The sequence below is a fragment of the Schistocerca cancellata genome, chromosome 2 (genome assembly GCF_023864275.1).
Source record: "Schistocerca cancellata isolate TAMUIC-IGC-003103 chromosome 2, iqSchCanc2.1, whole genome shotgun sequence".
NCBI classification, from domain to species: domain Eukaryota; kingdom Metazoa; phylum Arthropoda; class Insecta; order Orthoptera; family Acrididae; genus Schistocerca; species Schistocerca cancellata.
In genome coordinates, this window is record NC_064627.1 from 1097383448 (window position 1) to 1097405271 (window position 21824).

The 21824-nt window shown below is 41.5% G+C and overlaps 1 protein-coding gene across 1 annotated transcript in view; it reads left to right on the plus strand.

Annotated features, from left to right (window-relative positions):
- The window catches only part of LOC126161250 (uncharacterized), a 249085-nt gene that overhangs the window by 146237 nt on the left and 81024 nt on the right, over positions 1–21824 (plus strand). The window contains exon 3 of the mRNA XM_049916989.1: positions 18818–19402. Within this exon, the coding sequence (XP_049772946.1) occupies positions 18818–19402 (585 nt within the window). The remainder of the gene's footprint in view (positions 1–18817; positions 19403–21824) is intronic.

The window sequence follows — 21824 nt, forward strand, 5'->3', positions numbered from 1 at the left end:
CATGAAAGGGAAGCATTGGTTGGGAAGGGAGTAAGACAGGGTTGTAGCCTCTCCCCGATGTTATTCAATCTGTATATTGAGCAAGCAGTAAAGGAAACAAAAGAAAAATTTGGAGTAGGTATTAAAATCCATGGAGAAGAAATAAAAACTTTGAGGTTCGCCAATGACATTGTAATTCTGTCAGAGACAGCAAAGGACTTGGAAGAGCAGTTGAACGGAATGGATGGTGTCTTGAAGGGAGGATATAAGATGAACATCAACAAAAGCAAAACGAGGATAATGGAATGTAGTCGAATTAAGTCGGGTGATGCTGAGGGTATTAGATTAGGAAATGAGACACTTAAAGTTGTAAAGGAGTTTTGCTATTTGGGGAGCAAAATAACTGATGATGGTTGAAGTAGAGAGGATATAAAATGTAGACTGGCAATGGCAAGGAAAGCGTTTTTGAAGAAGAGAAATTTGTTAACATCGAGTATAGATTTAAGTGTCAGGAAGTCATTTCTGGAAGTATTTGTATGGAGTGTAGCCATGTATGGAAGTGAAACATGGACGGTAAGTAGTTTGGACAAGAAGAGAATAGAAGCTTTTGAAATGTGGTGCTACAGAAGAATGCTGAAGATTAGATGGGTAGATCACATAACTAATGAGGAAGTATTGAATAGGATTGGGTAGAAGAGAAGTTTGTGGCACAACTTGACCAGAAGAAGGGATCGGTTGGTAGGACATGTTCTGAGGCATCAAGGGATCACCAATTTAGTATTGGAGGGCAGCGTGGAGGGTAAAAATCGTAGGGGGAGACCAAGAGATGAATACACTAAGCAGATTCAGAAGGATGTAGGTTGCAGTAGGTACTGGGAGATGAAGAAGCTTGCACAGGATAGAGTAGCATGGAGAGCTGCATCAAACCAGTCTCAGGACTGAAGACCACAACAACAACATCTTCAGACCCAACTTCAGGTCTTAATAACTTTGGAACTATTCCGCACAGTCCAGTGAAACTTTTACAACCCAGTGACATCCACTTAGAGAACACTCTCTATGAATCAAAACACCAACAACATATTTCTGAGGGAAAATAAAAAATTCCAAAATGTGATTAAAAATGTAATATGTTAAAAGGTACATATTGTAGGTGCCCTCTATGCCAAATATAATTCACTCAAAAAGAGTATAATTTTTTTGTGGTAACTTAATGTGGCCTAAACACACACAGAACTCATCTTGCCCATATCAGTCACACGGAGTTACACGCACACGAAAATACAAAAATTTGAAAAATTACCTGAAAAACATGGATTTTCTAAGTGTGGTAGCACAAAAGGGACAAGTGATATCCAAGCCAAATTTCAAACACTGCATAAGTAGACCATAATATAATATGTGGCAAAATTTCAGCATGTTATTGCAAGATATTTGTGTACAATAAAAGTTGACAGAGATGTATTTGGTTGCGTTTCTTTTAACACGATTTAGCAAGTAATAGTGATGATGCAGACACCTTGTTTCAGATAAAGCTGCAGCAATTGTTGGGAACCATTACGCAACAGAAAGTTAAACAATGGTTGTTTTCAGGGACAGAATGAGTCATTGTAAGCCAGGAACAACAAAGGAAACAAACAACAATTACAGGTTACTCATGTTTTTAAGATTCTAGTTCAGACTGGTCAGTACTGTTGTGGAAAGTCAGTATGGAGGCAGAAGAATGGACTAGTGGTGCTTTTGTTCAAACAAGTAGCAGTATTGGTAGAGCACAAGCATCTCAATGTCATAAAGCAACATACGGAACAAAATGTGGCATTCGCTTTGTACTGTATGATCTGGATGAGTCGGACCAAGATTTGTTGCAATGTAGATCCAGAATACACTCTGTGGGCACAAGAAGTACAGTTCCAGGAAACTTTAGTGTTTATCCTCATATGAAAGTGTTTCTCGATAAGTATTCTTTCCTAAGAAGAAGTTGTTTTGATCCATTTCAGATTCATAAGAAGACAGTGAAGTGTAGCCTTAGAGAAATTGATATAAAATCAGTATTTAAAGTGAATCAGTGCATGGGACTTAACATGAAACCAGGACAAAAGTTAATGTTCCAGGTGTGTTACACTGCTAAAAAAGACTATTCTGTAATTTAAATGACAGTGACGAAGAGTATCAGCCACCTACAACCACAGCGGATGAGCAATTAAATACTTCAGTGACTGCTCTTGGATTTTCTCCCACGAAGATACACAAAGTTGGGAAAAGAGACAGGCCCAGCTGTGGTAGAAGAAAACTACAAGAAGCGCAAATGGAATTAAAACACAAAATAGCTGGCACAGTAATGGTGGAAAAGGAAGAACTATCTGCTCCAGAGGAACAGAAATCATGCCAGAAATGCTCTGATTTGGACAAAATTGTGCATGATTTGAAAGAAAAATATGCCATATCCACACACCAGAAAAAAGTAGTTACTCTTACCCTTGCACCTTCCAGCTGGTCTATTGACTATACTGCAAAGGGATTCAATGTTTCTACATATATGGTAAAGCAAGCTATGAAAATAAAAGCAACCCAAGGAGTGCTTTCACAACTTCAGCAGGCTCAGGATAAGCAATTGAGTTCAGAAATAAAGGTGCTAGTGTCGGAGATTTAATGAAAATAATGACTACAGCCGAATATTGCCAGACTATGTAACGGTGAAAATGGGGAAATGTACGTGTACAGACGCAAAAAAGACCGTTGCTATGCAACATATCAGAACTATATGTAGAATTCAAGGAAAAGTATCCCAATACCAAAGTAGGTTTATCATCTTTTTTCAATCTTCGGCCAAAATGGGTTGTGCCTGTAAGTGCAAGGGGCACACACAATGTTTGTGTATGTGAGACCCATCAAAATGCTAAGCTGATGTTTGCTGCTATAAAGGATTCTCGTCTGGATTATGAAGGTGCAATGAAGCTGCTAGTGTGTGACATCAGTTCGTACCAGTGCATGATACACAGGTGTGGAAAGTGTCCTGGTAAGGCAAATCTTGCAGAACACATGAATAACAAACTGTAAGGTGAACTCCTTATGGATGACAATGAAATTGTTTCTTGTAAACAATGGACACACATGGATCCCACAAGTCTTGAAACAAAGCAAAGTACAGTGGAAGATTTTGTTGAAATGTGTTGTCAAAAAACGGACAAACTGACCACACACAGCTTCACAGCAACAGCACAATCGGCTTATCTCCAGTTTTGTAAGGATAATTTGAAACAATATGAAATTATAGTAATACTAGAATTTTCTGAGAATTATGCATTTATAGTTCAAGATGCCATCCAAGGATATCATTGGGACAACAGTCAAGCAACTCTCCAACCACATGCGATTTACTGTAGAGGTGAATCAGGTGATGTGTCTGTCATGAACCTGTGCGTTTTTAGTGACTGTTTAATTCATGATGCCATTGCAGTTCATGCCCACATTTGCACTGTCATGGCATATGTGAAAAACAAGCTGCCTCGCATCCATTTTGCGAAATACTTCAGTGATGGGGCAGCTAGTCAGTACAAAAACTGTAAAAATCTCAAAAATTTATGCATGCATTACCATGATTTTCAGATTCACGCAGAATGGAATTTTTTCGCAACAAGTCATGGTAAAAATGTATGTGATGGTATTGATGCTACCATTAAGCACATGCCATCACTAGCTAGTCTGCAGCACTGTACTGAAGGTCACATTCTAATGCGTCTTCAATTATTTACCTGGATACAGAAAAATATCTCTGGCATACAATCATTCTGTGTTTCGAAAGAGTCGAAGAGTTGCTAAAAAGCAGACTAGAACACGTTAAAACTGTTGCAGGCACAAGGAGCCATCATCACTTCTCTCCAGCGGACTCTGACAATGTGCAGATGAGCAGACTGTCCGGTTATAACTATAGGTTCATGCACAACATGTGTCTTCACAGTGTGTCTGACTCAGGATTCAGAAGCAAAACCAGCAACATACAATCAGGTTGCTATGTTATTGCTGTTTATGATGATAAATGGTACTTAGGATGTGTTGCAGAGTGCTGTGAAGCAGAAGGTGATGTATTTGTGAATTTCATGGCACCAGCAGGACTAGCAAGATAATTTCATTGGCCACATTTGGCAGACAGGTGTTGGATTCCTTTTGAACATAATTAGTTGGCAGAATACTAGGAGGTCGAAAGGTGTTAGACATATAGTCATAGTTCTTGCACGCGTTCACCATTCGTGTTGGTGGTGGTAAGACATGGATGTTTAACATCACCACTTTTTTTTACTGAAGTTACTTAAAATAGCCGAGAAATGAAAATATTAACTTTCTGTAAATTCTAACTTGAATAATTAGTAATGACAGCAAATTAAAGAAAAATGTGGCCTCTTTTGATGAAATATAGTTTCTGTGATTATGTTGTTAATGATTTTACGTAAATTATTAAACAATTTCAGTAGCAACTTTAAAATAGCTGCGGCCCACAGTTCTTTCGGTAATCCATAAATTGACCGTGAAATTTAATGTTGTTTCCTTTCGAAAAGGAATATGTGATTTACAATCGGGCTTCGTAATGTAAAAATTATTGGAGGCGTTATCGGAATTTAAAGACAAAAGATAGTTGCACATGAAATGATTGAAAATTACACGGACCAGAAGAAAAGATTCCGTATTTAATTATTCCACAAGTACCACTCTTCTAAGGAAAGGAGTAGTATTTTAATGAAATAAAGAATATCTTTAACGATATATTTTCGTAGTAATTGACACTCGCCTTACATTTGGCCATTACTTGTTAATCGCTAGTTATAACGGAAAACAAAAAATGTCTGAACGTAATACCTGTATATGACTCCTATACGTTTAATCCTGGAATCAAAACGTTTATTCTCCAGGTTAGATTTAACGCTGAACACCCATCTAAATTAACATCAGATCAAAGATAGCACAATTCAGAATCGAGCGAGCGAGCAAAATCAGCAGTGAGATCAAAACGTGGGATAGAGAACCCTGGTACAGTGGCTTATATAGTCTCTTATGTCGATGACCTTTTTGTCATTAGAGATTACATGTATGGTTACGGTTCTGTACCTCTGGTGCAGTTCATCTATCCCTAAAGTTGTATACTTTTTGTTAGGCCGCGTGGTCTCAGGCGCTTTGCCACGGTTCGCACGGTTCCCCCCGTCGGAGGTTCGAGTCCTTCCTCGGGCATGTGTGTGTGTGTGTGTGTGTGTGTGTGTGTGTGTGTTTGTGTGTGTGTTGCCCGTAGTGTAAGTTAAAGTTAGATTACACACATTAAGATTAGGTTTGACTCAGTTTGCGTTCCATAGACCACAAAACGAGATGAGTCTTGTGAGTGTTGAATATGTCAGAAAGTATAACATAAAAGCATATGACTATAATAGTTACTACCCTGATCATTTGTCGGCAGATTATCGAAATAGGTGAATACAATGCGGTATTACAGAATTAACACGCAGTCAGAATGAACCATTGTTATGCACTCTTAATAAATTTATCATACAAAAAACACCTAATCTTGGCTGTTGTGACCAAGTGCTGACAAAACTGTAATCTAACAGGCAATTTTACTTAAGCTGGTCTAACAGTCTCTGTTAAGATACTCATTTATAGAGTATGAGAAGTTGCCTATCGAAAAGTTTTTCGAAGTCTGTTTAAACCGTGCTTTATCTGAAATCAAGTTTTTAATGGTTGCTGGCAATTTATTGAAAATGTGTGTTCCTGTATGTTGGACCCCTTATTGGACCAAGGTAAGTGATTTTAAGACTTTATATAGATTGTGATTCTTGAGTTTCTCCCGGCGTATTTGATAATCAAAATATCGACGGGTGTGCTGCCGTTCTATAGTGTCCAACGGGCACAATATTTCGGCGATCATACATGTCGCCATCATCAGGTGAACTGACGGACTGAGCTCCTGTGAACGTGCCGGCACGGAGATCCGTACGCTATGGCTGCTCAGAGGGAACTGGGTTCGGTCGCGGCGGCGGCCGATTTAAATACCCTCCGCCCGCGGCGCGTTCCCTCCGCCGTCCGCGCCCCGCGCCACGGTCGCACGGTGGAACAGATTGCGACGGCGTCTGAGATGACGTCGGTGTGATGGCTCTGTCCGCCGTGGTCGTCACAACTATATGTTTGCTCGATTTACTCTTGATTAACCCAATCGCTGGTTCCCAAGCCTTGCTAAGATTATAGCCACAGTCACGGTTTATGAGGTCGTCATTGGTGCGAATTTCGATGGCCCCTCTAACAACGCTGTCCCAGTATCTCGACGTCTGTACCAGAATCCTCGTGCGGTCATACTCCATGGCGTGATTTTCCGACAAACAATGTTCAGCGACCGCCGACTTGCTCGGATACATCAGTCGAGTGTGCCTCTGGTGTTCACGGCATCGATCCTCGACGGTACGCATCGTCTGACCAATATACGACTTGTCACATTGACACGGAATCTGGTACACGCCGGCCTTCCTCAAACCGACGTCATCTTTCGCGTTCCACACCAGTGCACGAGTTTTATTTGGAGGACAAAACACAGTTCCGACCTGGTGTTTCTTCAGAATGCGGGCGATTTTCCCCGAGAGTGCGCCTGTGTATGGAATAAATGCAGTGCCTACCTCCTCCCTCGTGACTTCATCCATCTCAACAGGTTGTGCTGCAGTGGTTGGGCGGAGAGCACGTTGAATCTGCCACTCTGAGTACGCATTTTTTCGAAATACAGTTCTCAGGTGTTCCAATTCCTGAGGTAGACTCTCTGCGTCAGAGATAGTGCGCGCCCTATGTACTAGAGTTTTAAGTACCCCGTTCCTCTGTGAAGGGTGGTGGCAGCTGTCTGCGTGCAAATACAGATCAGTGTGCGTTGTCTTCCGATACACCCCATGACCTAGGGTGCCGTCAGCCCTTCTCTTGACCAAGACGTCAAGGAAAGGTAATTTACCCTCCGTTTCAGTCTCCATAGTGAATTTGATGTTGGGGTGTATGGAGTTTAAATGTGTAATGAGTTTATCCATACCATGTGGCCAGATGACGAACGTGTCGTCCACGTAACGGAAAAAGCAAGTAGGTTTCCATACGGATGACGACAGGGCTTCCTCCTCGAAGTTCTCCATGTACAAATTCGCTACCACTGGTGAGAGTGGGCTACCCATGGCGACTCCCTCCGTTTGTTCATAGTATTCTCCATTAAAAAGAAAATACGTGGAAGTCAAGACATGCCTAAAAAGTTCAGTGGTCTTCTCGTCAAACTTCTGACTAATCAATTCTAGTGACTCTCGAAGGGGTACCCTCGTAAACAAGGAAACGACGTCAAAACTCACCATGATATCTGACTCATCCAACCTGAAGCTATCAAGGCGTTTAACAAAATCCACGGAATTACGGATGTGATGAGGGCATTTACCCACATAAGGACTTAATATTCCCGTCAGGTATTTGGCCAACAAATATGTGGGTGCCCTGATGTTTCTGACAATGGGGCGTAATGGTACCCCCTCTTTGTGAACCTTCGGGAGTCCATATAGTCTAGGCGGTACCGGACCTTGGGGTAACAATTTCTTAGCGTCACCCTCCGGTAAATCTGCGTCCTTGAGAAGCGCCCTCGTCTTGTTCTCCACCTTCTTTGTATGGTCAACGTTGATCTTCCGGTAGGAATCGTCATTTAGCAGGCTCTGCATCTTAGCAGTGTAGTCCTTATGGGAGACAACAGCTGTAGCATTGCCTTTGTTAGCCGGTAAGACAACAATTTCAGAGCGCTCCCTCAGATCACGAATGGCCGCCCTCTCTTTACTGCTGATATTTGACTTCATCGGCTTGGATTTCGTCAACGCACGACAAGTTTCACGACGTATTTCCTCGGCTGATTCTGGCGGAAGTCGAGCTGCAACCTGTCGAGCTCGAGCTCGACTTCCGCCAGAATCAGCCGAGGAAATACGTCGTGAAACTTGTCGGAGATATAAAATTTGCTTCCGGCCTATACGTCGTGAAACTTGTCGGAGCTATAAAATTTGCTTCCGGCCTATACAGAGGATCCTTAATCCTCGGAAACTTCCGTAGCTAGGAGAGAAAACAGTATTCGTCCACACAAGTCAGGAGGCATGGAACTACTCACTAACTCAAAAAACAAGGAATAATAATAATAATAATAAACAGAACGTATATAAAAGCTAGAAAACACAGCGCCTCTAGAGGCTGGGCGCGGAACTACACAAACGTCGCGTAAAGTAATTACGACCGCACCACTGCACTGACACACGCGCACAGCACACACACACACCGGCGAGCTTGAATTAGCGCCCGGCAGCGTCGCTACAGGCTCTATAATATTCAACAAAATAAATAGGTCTATCTGGAGCATTCCAAATTGCATGAAGAAGTTTCAACTGTGACAGGATACTAATAGACCTTTTGTTAGCCATGGAAGATTTCCTCACTTTTTCTTTATTAGTTTAGTTTTGGTTGGCAAACACTCTTCAATTATTTTTAAATATGTATCTAGGAAGCTGTTATATTTATCATTAACACTATTAGATGAGTATATTTCTGGCCACTTTTCATTATGTAGTTTTATCTTTAGGTCTGTTATGTTAGAACTTCTCATGTCTTTGTAAGGGATAAAGCTGAGCAAATCTAATTTCCCTACTTCTTTTATTATGACTGTCTGTGAGTTGTGATCTGATGTTTCTTCTATAAGGCAATTATATCTGCCAGACTGAATATTTGTAATTATGTAATAAATGGCAGTTTGAGTGTTCATACTTATTCTTGTATAGTTTTAAATTGTGTTAAGTAAACTGTACATTATAAGTAAGCTCTCTAGTTCTGTTTTATACGAGGGCCGTTCAGAAAGTAACCTCCGGTTGATTTAAAAAAATACACCAAGTTAAATAAAAATATTTTAATATATACATCTTACAACTACATCTTTGCACTATTTTTCTACATAGTCTCCATAGCGATTGAGGCACTTATCGTATCTATCGTATCTCTTCACAAGCTTTGAAATTCCTTCTGCATAAAAATCACCCGCTTGTGCCTGGAGCCAGCCTGTGACCGCATCTTTGAGCTCTTCGTCGTCATCAAACCGCTGTGACCCGAGCCATTTCTTCAAATGCATGAAGAGGTGATAATCACTTGGCGCCAGGTCTGGGCTGTAAGGTGGATGGTTGATAACGTCCCACTTGAAGGACTCAAGAAGGGCCGTTGTTCTACGAGCAGAGTGAGGACGGGCGTTATCGTGCAAAAAAACGATACCGGAAGTCAGCATACCACGGCGTTTGTTCTGTATAGCCCGTCGTAACTTTTTTATTGTTTCACAGTACACGTCTTGATTAATGGTCGTACCACGTTCCATGAATTCAACCAACAACACCCCTTTGGCATCCCAAAACACCGTTGCCATCAGTTTTCTGGCAGAAAAATCTTGCGAGGCTTTTCTTGGTTTGGTAGGCGAATTTGAATGTGCCCACATCTTTGATTGTTCTTTTGTCTCAGGGTTCACGTACTTAATCCAGGTTTCGTCACCGGTCACGATTCTGTTTAACAATGGTTCTCCTTCGTCCTCATAACGTGACAGAAAGTCTAATGCAGAGGCCATTCTTTGAATTTTGTGGTGGTCGGTAAGAATTTTGGGCACCCATCGTGCACAGAACTTACGGTAACCCAATCTTGCTGTCACTATCTCGTACAAGAGAGTCTTAGAAATCTGTGGAAAACCAGTAGACAACTCCGACATTGAGAAACGTCGATTTTCACGAACTTTTGCATCAACTGTCTGAACGAGTTCGTCAGTCACCAATGATGGTCTACCACTCCTCTCTTCATCATAAACGTTTTCTCGTCCACTTTTAAATAAACGTACCCATTCACGGACAACTCCTTCACTCATAACTCTTGGACCGTACACGGCACAAAGCTCACAATGAATAGCTGCTGCAGAATATCCTTTGGCTGTAAAAAACCTTATGACAGCACGCACTTCACATTTGGCGGGGTTTTCTATTGCAGCACACATTTCAAACTGCCACAAAAACTAAACTAGCGCAGGTACGACGTTCACTCGACCACGGCTTGATGCCGACTGACCTGTTGAGTGCGTCGCTACTCCCCCCACAACCCGCACTGTGACCGATCGGAGGTTACTTTCTGAACCGCCCTCGTATTTTGATTCACACAGGGAGCCAATATTCAAATCTCTGCATAAAATTAATTTGTTCTTCGATGGTACTTTTCCATTTAGAGATTACGTTTATTGTTGCAACTCAGGTATCCTTGATACAGTTCATCTATCCCTAAAATTTTATACTGTTTTGTGCACTTTACAGTGCCTGTTTCCACATATTCAGGGTAAAAATTTATATAATGTGGCTGTGATGCCATAGCAGAATGTCACTTCCCTGTTTTACTAATCGTAGACTGGCTCGGATGGAAGAAAATATTATACGAGTTTTTTGAAAGTCACCATTTTGTTCATATAGTTCAAAAAGAGTGTAATCGTGGAATGGCTCCATTGTCAAAGCGAACACAATGTGCCGAAGTACATGTGTTAAAATTGAAGTAGCTGCTGCTATTCATCTACATCTACATTTATACTCCGCAAGTGTGTGGCGGAGGGCACTTTACGTGCCACTGTCATTACCTCCCTTTCCTGTTCCACTCGCGTATGGTTCGCGGGAAGAACGACTGTCTGAAAGCCTCCGTGCGCGCTCGAATCTCTCTAATTTTACATTCGTGATCTCCTCGGGAGGTATAAGTAGGGGGAAGCAATATATTCGATACCTCAACCAGAAACGCACCCTCTCGAAACCTGGCGAGCAAGCTACACCGCGATGCAGAGCGCTTCTCTTGCAGAGTCTGCCACTTGAGTTTGTTAAACATCTCCGTAAAGCTATCACGGTTACCATATAACCCTGTGACGAAACGCGCCGCTCTTCTTTGGATCTTCTCTATCTCCTCCGTCAACCCGATCTGGTACGGATCCCACACTGATGAGCAATACTCAAGTATAGGTCGAACGAGTGTTTTGTAAGCCACCTCCTTTGTTGATGGGCTACATTTTCTAAGGACTCTCCCAATGAATCTTAACCTGGTACCCGCCTTACCAACAATTAATTTTATATGATCATTCCACTTCAAATCGTTCCGCACGCATACTCCCAGATATTTTACAGAAGTAACTGCTACCAGTGTTTGTTCCGCTATTATATAATCATACAATAAAGGATCCTTCTTTCTATGTATTCGCAATACATTACATTTGTCTATGTTAAGGGTCAGTTGCCACTCCCTGCACCAAGTGCCTATCCGCTGCAGATCTTCTTTGCATTTCGCTACAATTTTCTAATGCTGCAACTTCTCTGTATACTACAGCATCATCCGTGAAAAGCCGCATGGAACTTCCGACACTATCTACTAGGTCATTTATATATATATTGTGAAAAGCAATGGTCCCATAACACTCCCCTGTGGCACGCGAGAGGTTACTTTAACGTCTGTAGACGTCTCTCCATTGATAACAACATGCTGTGTTCTGTTTGCTAAAAACTCTTCAATCCAGCCACACAGCTGGTCTGATATTCCGTAGGCTCTTACTTTGTTTATCAGGAGACAGTGCGGAACTGTATCGAACGCCTTCCGGAAGTCAAGAAAAATAGCATCTATCTGGGAGCCTATATCTAATATTTTCTGGGTCTCATGAACAAATAAAGCGAGTTGGGTCTCACACGATCGCTGTTTCCGGAATCCATGTTGATTCCTACATAGTAGATTCTGGGTTTCCAGAAACGACATGATACTCGAGCAAAAAACGTGTTCTAAAATTCTACAACAGATCGACGTCTATAGTTTTGCGTATCTGCTCGACGACCCTTCTTGAAGACTGGGACTACCTGTGCTCTTTTCCAATCATTTGGAACCTTCCGTTCCTCTAGAGACTTGCGGTACACGTCTGTTAGAAGGGGGGCAAGTTCTTTCGCGTACTCTGTGTAGAATCGAATTGGTATCCCGTCAGGTCCAGTGGACTTTCCTCTGTTGAGTGATTCCAGTTGCTTTTCTTTTCCTTGGACACTTATTTCGATGTCAGCCATTTTTCCGTTTGTGCGAGGATTTAGAGAAGGAACTGCAGTGCGGTCTTCCTCCGTGAAACAGCTTTGGAAAAAGGTGTGTAGTATTTCAGCTTTACGCGTGTCATCCTCTGTTTCAATGCCTTCATCATCCCGAAGTGTCTGGGTATGCTGTTTCGAGCCACTTATTGATTTGACGTAAGACCAGAACTTCCTAGGATTTTCTGTCAAGTCGGTACATAGAATTTTACTTTCGAATTCACTGAACGCTTCACGCATAGCCCTCCTTACGCTAACTTTCACATCATTTAGCTTCTGTTTGTCTGAGAGGTTTTGGCTGCGTTTAAACTTGGAGTGAAGCTCTCTTTGCTTTCGCAGTAGTTTCCTAACTTTGTTGTTGTACCACGGTGGATTTTTCCCGTCCCTCACAGTTTTACTCGGCACATACCTGTCTAAAACGCATTTTACGATTGCCTTGAACTTTTTCCATAAACACTCAACATTGTAAGTGTCGGAACAGAAATTATCGTTTTGATCTGTTAGGTAGTCTGAAATCTGCCTTCTATTACTCTTGCTAAACAGATAAACCTTCCTCCCTTTTTTTATATTCCTATTAACTTCCATATTCAGGGATGCTGCAACGGCCTTATGATCACTGATTGACTGTTCTGCACATACAGAGTCGAAAAGTTCGGGTCTGTTGGTTATCAGTAGGTCCAAGATGTTATCTCCACGAGTCGGTTCTCTGTTTAATTGCTCAAGGTAATTTTCGGATAATGCACTCAGTATAATGTCACTCGATGCTCTGTCCCCACCACCCGTCCTAAACATCTGAGTGTCCCAGTCTATATCTGGTAAATTGAAATCTCCACCTAAGACTATAACATGCTGAGAAAATTTATGTGAAATGTATTCCAAATTTTCTCTCAGTTGTTCTGCCACTAATGCTGCTGAGTCGGGAGGTCGGTAAAAGGAGCCAATTATTAACCTAGCTCGGTTGTTGAGTGTAGCCTCCACCCATAATAATTCACAGGAACTATCCACTTCTACTTCACTACAGGATAAACTACTACTAACAGCGACGAACACTCCACCACCGGTTGCATGCAATCTATCCTTTCTAAACACCATTGTAAAAATTTCGGAAGAATTTATCTCTGGCTTCAGCTAGCTTTCTGTACCTATAACGATTTCAGCTTCGGTGCTTTCTATCAGAGCTTAAAGTTCCGGTACTTTACCAATGCAGCTTCGACAGTTTACAATTACAATACCGATTGCTGCTTGGTCCCCGCATTTCCTGACTTTGCCCCACACCTGTTGAAGCTGTTTCCCTTTCTGTACTTGCCCAAGGCCATCTAACCTAAAAAATGGCCCAGCTCATGCCACACAACCCCTGCTACCCGTGTAGCCGCTTGTTGCATGTAGTGGACTCCTGACCTATCCAGCAGAACCCGAAACCCCACTACCCTATGGCGCAAGTCGAGGAATCTGCAGCCCACATGGTCGCAGAACTGTCTCAGCCTCTGATTCAGACCCTCCACTCGGCTCTGTACCAAAGGTCCGCAGTCAGTCCTGTCGACGATGCTGCAGATGGTGAGCTCTGTTTTCATCCCGCTAGCGAGACTGGCAGTCTTCACTAAATGGGATAGCCGCCGGAAGCCAGAGAGGATTTCCTCCAATCCATAGCGACACATCATTGGTGCCGACATGAGCGACCACCTGCAGATGGGTGCACCCTGTACCCTCCATGGCATCCGGAAGGACCCTTTCCACATCTAGAACGACTCCCCCCCGGTATGCACACGGAGTGCACATTGGTTTTCTTCCCCTCTCTTGCTGCCATATCCCTAAGGGGCCCCATTATGCACCTGACGTTGGAGCTCCCAACTACCAGTAAGCCCACCCTCTGCGACCGCCCGGATCTTGCAGACTGAGGGGCAACCTCTGGAACAGGACAAGCAGCCATGTCAGGCCAAAGATCAGTATCAGCCTGAGACAGAGCCTGAAACCGGTTCGTCAGACAAACTGGAGAGGCCTTCCGTTCAGCCCTCCGGAATGTCTTTCGCCCCCTGCCACACCTTGAGACAACCTCCCACTCTACCACAGGTGAGGGATCAGCCTCAATGAGGGCAGTATCCCGGGCAACCACAGTCGTAGTCCGATCGGGGGATGCGTGGGACGAGCTGGCCGTCCCCGACAAACCCCCATCCGGACCCCCACAGTGATACCCATTGGCAACAGCCTCAAGCTGTGTGACCAAAGCCAACACTGCCTGAAGCTGGGAGCGAAGGGATGCCAACTCAGCCTGCATCCGAACACAGCAGTTGCAGTCCCTATCCATGCTAAAAACTGTTGTGCAAATAACGTCTGAACTAATCTACAGAGAGCGCAAACAAATCGACACAAAATTTAAACGGTTATTAAAATACAAGATTGCCTAGTAAATGCAGTAATGCTGCTACTTGCGCACTGCTGACACACTGCTCGGCAGCGGAAGGAGACTACGCGATTTTACACTATTCAGGTACTAAAACGCGATGCTACAACTCAAATACTATAATACGCCCGAAATTTATGAATTAAACAATGCAAGCACCAAAAACACGCAAAGAAATTAAGAATTAAACTATGTAACAAATGAGTGAGCTAGGAGTATACGACTTGCTGCTGCAGCTGCTTAGCCAATGGCGGCAGGGAACACACTCGTTGAAGGGTCACCACTGTAGTGATTTTAATCGGGTCATGCAGAGTGGACTGAGCCCTTGTGAGACCAAATGAGCTATTTGACTGGGAAGTAACAGCTCCAGTCACGAAAACTGACAAAGGTCTGGAGAGTGGGGTGCTGTCCACATGCCTCTCCATACCCACATCCAGTGGCTGAGGATGACGACATGGTGGTCAGTCAGTACCATTGAGTCTTCCAAGGCCTGTTCGGAGTGAGTTCCGCTCAGAATGCTCACAGAATACTAATAAATGCAGTTAACACACACTTTATTACTGAAAAAGTATGTGCAGCAGGAACATATGTGCACACTACAATTGCTCATAGTGAAATGAGTGGGCTAGTGTGTCAAAGATGCTTATTTATGTAATATTTTATGTCATAAATAGTGAAGTCCCCATGTACCCAATACCATGTTACAACAAAAAAGGTTATGTACACATGGTAATTGTATTGTACTTCTTCATACAACTTTGTGAAATTCACATTAAAAACGAATAAAACATTGACAATAAGTGAAAATTTAATGTAGGCATTCTCAGTGAGATAATATCTTATAGAACTGAACTACGAAAGAACAATATAGAATTATAATAATAAGTAAGCAGGCACACATCCATTCACACATTGTTAATCATGCGCAACTCAAGAACATCCTGAAGAGGCCTGTTTCGAGAACTAGATATACTAACTACTGCTTCGCAATATATTTACTCCTTAGTGAAGTTTGTCATTAAAAATTATCACTTTTTCAAACCAACAGCTCAGTTCATGGAATCAGTATTAGAAATAAGAACAATCTTCACAAGGATTTAAAGTCACTTACTCTTGTACAAAAAGGTGTGCATTATTCAGGAACACAAAGTTTCAATAACTTGCCAGCAGCCATAAGTAGCTTAACAACCAATGAAATTCAGTTTAAGAGAAGCCTAATGGATTTATTGGTGGCCAACTCCTTCCACTCCATTGATGAATTTCCCAGTAGAACCAGTTGATTTGTGTGTGTGTGTGTGTGTGTGTGTGTGTGTGTGTGTGTGTGTGTGTATTAGTGCAATCTTAGTAAATGATTGTTGCAAAATGATCCTTCATATAATGCTCATAAAAAAGACGATCATTCCGCTTGGGACCTGTGGAAGGTACATTAGCTTATTTGTTTTGGTTGTAAATATTTGTCATGTATTATTGTTTTTCTGATAGGTTCTACATCCTTTAGGACCAACTCACTGTAGATCAATTGGAATGAAAGTAAATCTGATCTAATCTGAAACTACATCCTTTAGGACCAACTCACTGTAGATCAATTGGAATGAAAGTAAATCTGATCTAATCTGAAACAACTTTGGGATTAACATAAATGATACTGTGCAGTTAGTATAAGACTTTAGAAATTTTATTAAAGATTTTCAAAGAACTTTAGTGCTAAATACAGTTACTGTATCAAATTTATCTTCCTGTTTCAAGTAATGACTACTGTGGTATTATGGTCGTAGATTGTAGGAAACATGATCAACAGAAAAGGAGGAAGTTTCATTGAACAGACTTTCAGTGAATTGATATAAAAAAAATCGAAAAGAGTAATTGAGAAGCTACATTTAACAAAATGTTCTTTAACTTAGCTGATACATGTATTACAGTAGACATTATGAATTTAGTGTCATATTGTCTTTCTCTAACATTCTTCCTCAGCATCTCAGTGGTGCTTTCTTGTTAAATAATCCATTGTGATAGATTTATTATGCTGATGTGTTGCTAGATTGCCATTATGTATGTGTTGAGTCATGTACTTTCTCAAAGCACTGCAAGTGTACGCAGCTGTATTTATGCATACTGCAACCCTCACTTTTCACTACACACTACTACTGCTCATCTCCTGTATCAACAAATAACCTCAAATAACCAGTGCAGTTTTCTTTGAGACATTAACAGAATTGTTTATATGTATATTTTGTTTCATACTATACATTCTGTTGTTTGCATGTTATTTTAGCCTTTAAGAAAATATATCATAAAAGTAATAAATTTACAACATTGCACAGAAAATAATATAAAAGCCTCCACACAAGTAGTTCCCTTGACCACTACCCGATGGCACTAAATTTACACATTATTTGTGTATACATTGAGATACTTAAAAACTGAATTATTTAGCAAATTGATAAATCAAAGAAAGAAAATTATGTTGTGCCTTCATCTCTTCAATGTGCATATGGTTAATGTGTGTTCATGTCTTGAATGTTCTACATCATTACAACTCACAGAGGAAGTCTTTTGCGGCACTCTTCCTCTGTGTTGTTCATCTGTCTGGAATGCTTATTGGCTGAGATTGATGACGTAGACTGAGAAGTATCAAGAACGAGCTGTGGATGTGTTGTCACCAATCATTTAATCAATGCTAGTGTGTCACAGAGGTGCTTATTCAATGTAAATGACACAGCATTGTGTGTCATTGAGAGACTTCTTTAAAAATCTGGTATGTTTCAAGAAGGGTGAAGCTATATTACACCCACCACCCCCCACACACACACCTTACAAAATTACCATTATATTAAATATTAGAGAAATGAGTTCGAAATTCACAGAAGCTTACCAGTAACAATTCTGTCTATGCACAATTTGTAAATGGAATTAGAGAGGACCTATTGCGGTAAGGTAGTTTGCAGAATAATACTGAAGCTGTAGATGTAGAAGTGTGTATATGCATGTAGAGTAATTTGTCACTTCATTATAAGAATCCCCTGACATCTAATATTTGTGTACCTTTCCTAGTTTTTTTATGCATTCCAACTACGCTATCTGATCGAAGGTATCTGGACACACCTACAGCAGGTGAATTTTACAGCTAGGTATCACAAAAGGCAAATATGTCAGTATAAAAGGAGGCAGGGATTATTGTTTTGTCAGTAAAGGTGCAGTAACAGCAGAATGGGTTGATGCAAAGAGCTCAGTGATTTCAAACATGGGATAGCCATTTGAGTAAAAAGTCCATCAGGCACATTGCAACCCTGCTGTCCAAGTAGACTGTTTGTGATACGATTGTGAAGTGGAAACACCAAGTAACAATCACAGCTAAACCAAGACCTGTCAGACCTCGTGTGATGACAGACAAGGACTGATGAGCATTGCAAAGGGTGATTGTAAAAAATCACCTGAAATTAGCAGAAGAAATCACTCTTGAGTTCCAAAGTACTTCCAATAGTCGAGCTAGCACAATGTGTACAAAGTTGATAAGAATGGGGTACAATAATTCAGCAGCTGTTCATAAGCCACTTATTTCTGTAGCCACTACTAAGCAACGCTTGAAGTGGTGTGTAGAGTGATACCACTGGACATTAAATGACTGGAAATGAGTGATTTGGAGTGACGAATCACACTATACCACGTGGCAATCTGATGGAATGGTTTAGGTTTTGCTAATGTCTGGAGAACATTATATGCCATTACGTGTAGTGCCAACAGTGAAGTATGGAGGAGGTGATGTTACAATACTGGGCCGTTTCTTGTAGATAGTGTGTGATTCCTTTATTGTTTCTAAGAAAACACTACATGCGAAAAGGTAGGAACACATTTTATAGCATTTTGTACTGTGCACAATAAAGGAATAGTTGGTGATGATGATTGATTTTATCAGAATAACTGTGCACCCTGTCATAAAGTAGCATCTGTGAGGCAGTGGTTTTTGGAAAATATCATTCCTGAAATGAACTGACGTACCTGAAGTCCTGACCTGAGGTCAATGGCATATCTTTAGGATGAGTTAGAACATCAACTTGGTTCTGAACCGCAGGGTCACTACCTACTGTGGTTTCGGCTCTTGAGAAGGAATAGGCTGCCATTCCTCTACAGATATTCAGGCACCTCAATGAAGGCATCCCTAACGGAATCAATCCACCATTAAATGCGAGTGATAAGAACCCCCCATATAAATGTTTACTAATAAGTGTCCACATACTTTTCACCATATAGTGTACTTTACCAAACAATTTTTAGAGAATATATATTTGGATATTTGACGTAGTCTTTTATCTTTCAGCAGCTGAGCGGCAGTGGATATCAGGCCACCAACATGCCCCCCATGCGTAGTGTGGCCATTGGCACTGAGGATGAACATTTCCTTTCGGCAAGAAGATCGAGGGATGGCCAAGAAAGCAGTGGTAATGCAGAACCTATGGTAGCCAGATTACGTGTGCGGACACCACATGACATTAGTGATATGAGTACTGCAGGAGTTTCTCCAGTGGTTCAGGTGCCTCTACAACAGTCAGACCCCTTTAATGGACATATAAATGAAGTGTCATCACTGCCACACAGATCAGACAGTGTTCAGGGTATTGACAGTATTCATGCAATTGGAGCTACAGAACAGTCGCCATCGAGCAGTACAGTACTGCGTTTGTCTGCAAGTGGCACTGCAGTTGAACAAGAGGAGTCAGGGAGGAGTGCCTCAAGACAGTCGGAGCCTGTGGCTCACACATCATCCCCGGGAGAGGCCTGTGTAACACAAGACCCCACATCAGATTGTGCCCCAGCGGAAGACACAGATGTAGTGTGCCTTTCAGTCAAGTCTTCACGGACTGTGGTGCAAAGTGGTCCCTCAACATCCCGGCCATCATGTGAGGTAAGTATAGTGTTGACTCATTGCTGCATCAACTCTTATGCAGCAGAATATTGGAAATCTTACGCTTAAAGTGTACCTTCCCACAAACCCATTGAACATCAAGAACCATACTGACGTAAGTTGTTATTTCTGCAAAAGAATGAAGAAGAATGCATCTGACAATGTGTAACTACTGTAAAGAATGAAACAACTCGCCTGCTTAAGATCGTGAACAAGTTGAGTCCCACAAAGTTACTGCATATTTTCATGAGTGTAACACTAGCAACCTAACACTTGTGTTGTTGCTGTTGTGTTGTGGTCTTCAGTCCAGAGACTGGTTTGATGCAGCTTTCCATGCTACTCTATCCTGTGCAAGCTTCTTCATCTCCCAGTACCTACTGCAACTTACATCCTTTTGAATCTGCTTAGTGTATTCATCTCTTGCTCCCTATACAATTTTTACCCTCCACGCTGCCCTCCAATACTAAATTGGTGATCCCTTGATGCCTCAGAACTTGTCCTACCAACTGATCCATCCAATTTTCATCCAGAGCACTATGTGAGTTCACTCACTTGCTCGGAATGGGAGACCAACAAGTGTCTGCCACCTTTGGCCAGTTGGCAATGACAGAATCGAGGCGCACACCCTGCAGTCCTTACCAAACGATTTTACAGAAACTATTTGGTAAAAAAAAATCATTTCTGCTTTACCTGTAGCTTTATGTGTCAGGTTTGTGATGATGTGCTCATCATTTTGTTAAAGGTCATAGTTACTGTGATATTTACGTGGAAGTAAGGCACTGCATGAAATTCAAAAAAATTTTCAATGCAATATAGGGGTCACTATGATTTTGCATTTGGCACATATTACATAATATGTTGCTATGTATGAAATTTAGCTAACATATTGAAATTTTCTTTAGACTTGGGTGGAGGTCTCTATCTGTCACCAATCTTGCGAAAACTGATCTGACGTAACACACGCCTGTGATTGTGCTGCGCCTGCGATAAAGCCAAGATGATATATCCACATCATTCCACATATTTCATAAATGGTTTGAAATATCAGTTAGAGGTTTTGGCGAATGATAGCATGCAAAGAGAGGAGTATTTACTACCCAAATTTCATTACCTAAGTGTTTTGCTACTAATTACAGAATTTTTCAATGAAAGAATGTAATTGTTAAGGGCCATCGAAAGCTGGTGAAATGAGAGATGCCATTGGTTTTGGAACAACACTAGTGAAGAACTACACAAATTTTACTCAAAATGCACCACTCATGGTGCTTCTTTGAAAGTTAAGAATGGTTAACAACTCAGGCAAAAATAAATTGCTACACTCGACCTTGGGTGAAGGGTCAACCTCAGTGTAGGCAGTACCTGGGGCAGCCACTCAAAATGGTATTTATCAGATGAAGGGGAGTATCAGTGCCACCACATACGACAATATCAACATGGAACTAACAAAATGTTTTATCAAATTACAAAGCCAGGGTGTCTACGACCCGGGACAACCGGGAAATCCGTGAAAAACCCGGGAATTTTTTCATCCGGGAGAAAACCGGGAAAAACCCGGGAATTTTTCGGAATTCCGGGAATTTTTCATTGGTTTAGCTTTCAGTTAAATTTTTGTAATTTTGACTGCAGAATTGATTCTCTAGCAAAGAATGTTATTGTATCCTGCTACTGGAGAATGATACTGCAGCAAGAAAATATAAACGAGAGGGAAAAAATAAAACTTTAGTGGCAAAGGAAATGTGCAATTTACAACAACGAAACACCGTGCACGCACAAGCGTCTGCAAATAGCAAAAATATGTCAAAGGCCGTGGGGCGCAGACTGTAATTCTTCGTAACAATAAACTGCTTGCTTTGAGCATGACGTCACAACTGTTCACATTAGGTTCGTTTGACCAATTGCCAGCGGTTTGTTGCGCATGCGCATTTGACTCGCTTATAAGCAGTACCTTCTCCCGCTACTTGAAGTTTGGCTGTTAGCTGTATCGGTAGTAGCAGCAAGCAGCCAGATGCAAACGAGAAAAAATTTTCTCCCGCGCCCTAGCTGCCAGATTCACTCTTGCACAGAGTTGTAGTGGGGAGGGGGTTTATCTCCACGTGACCCGTGTTTACGTTAAGTGATTTCGCTGCTTCTCTTCGTGTACAGCTCCCACATCAAATGAAAACAAAACGGATATCAGGTGAATTAAAATACATTCACATAATTACGGAGGGCAAAAATATTATTAATTTCAGTATTCTGATTTTATTTTATTTCCAAGTTTGTAGCAGTCAAACATTAATCGCCTTGCAGAACAGTGAAGTTAATTTTGCAAGTTTGCTAAAGAAATTTGGCTTTATTAATATTTCCGCTAAGGCAGTCATTTTATTTGAAACGAAGTGTTTCATTCTACAGTATTGCCTAGTTCCAACTGTTCGCTGAATTT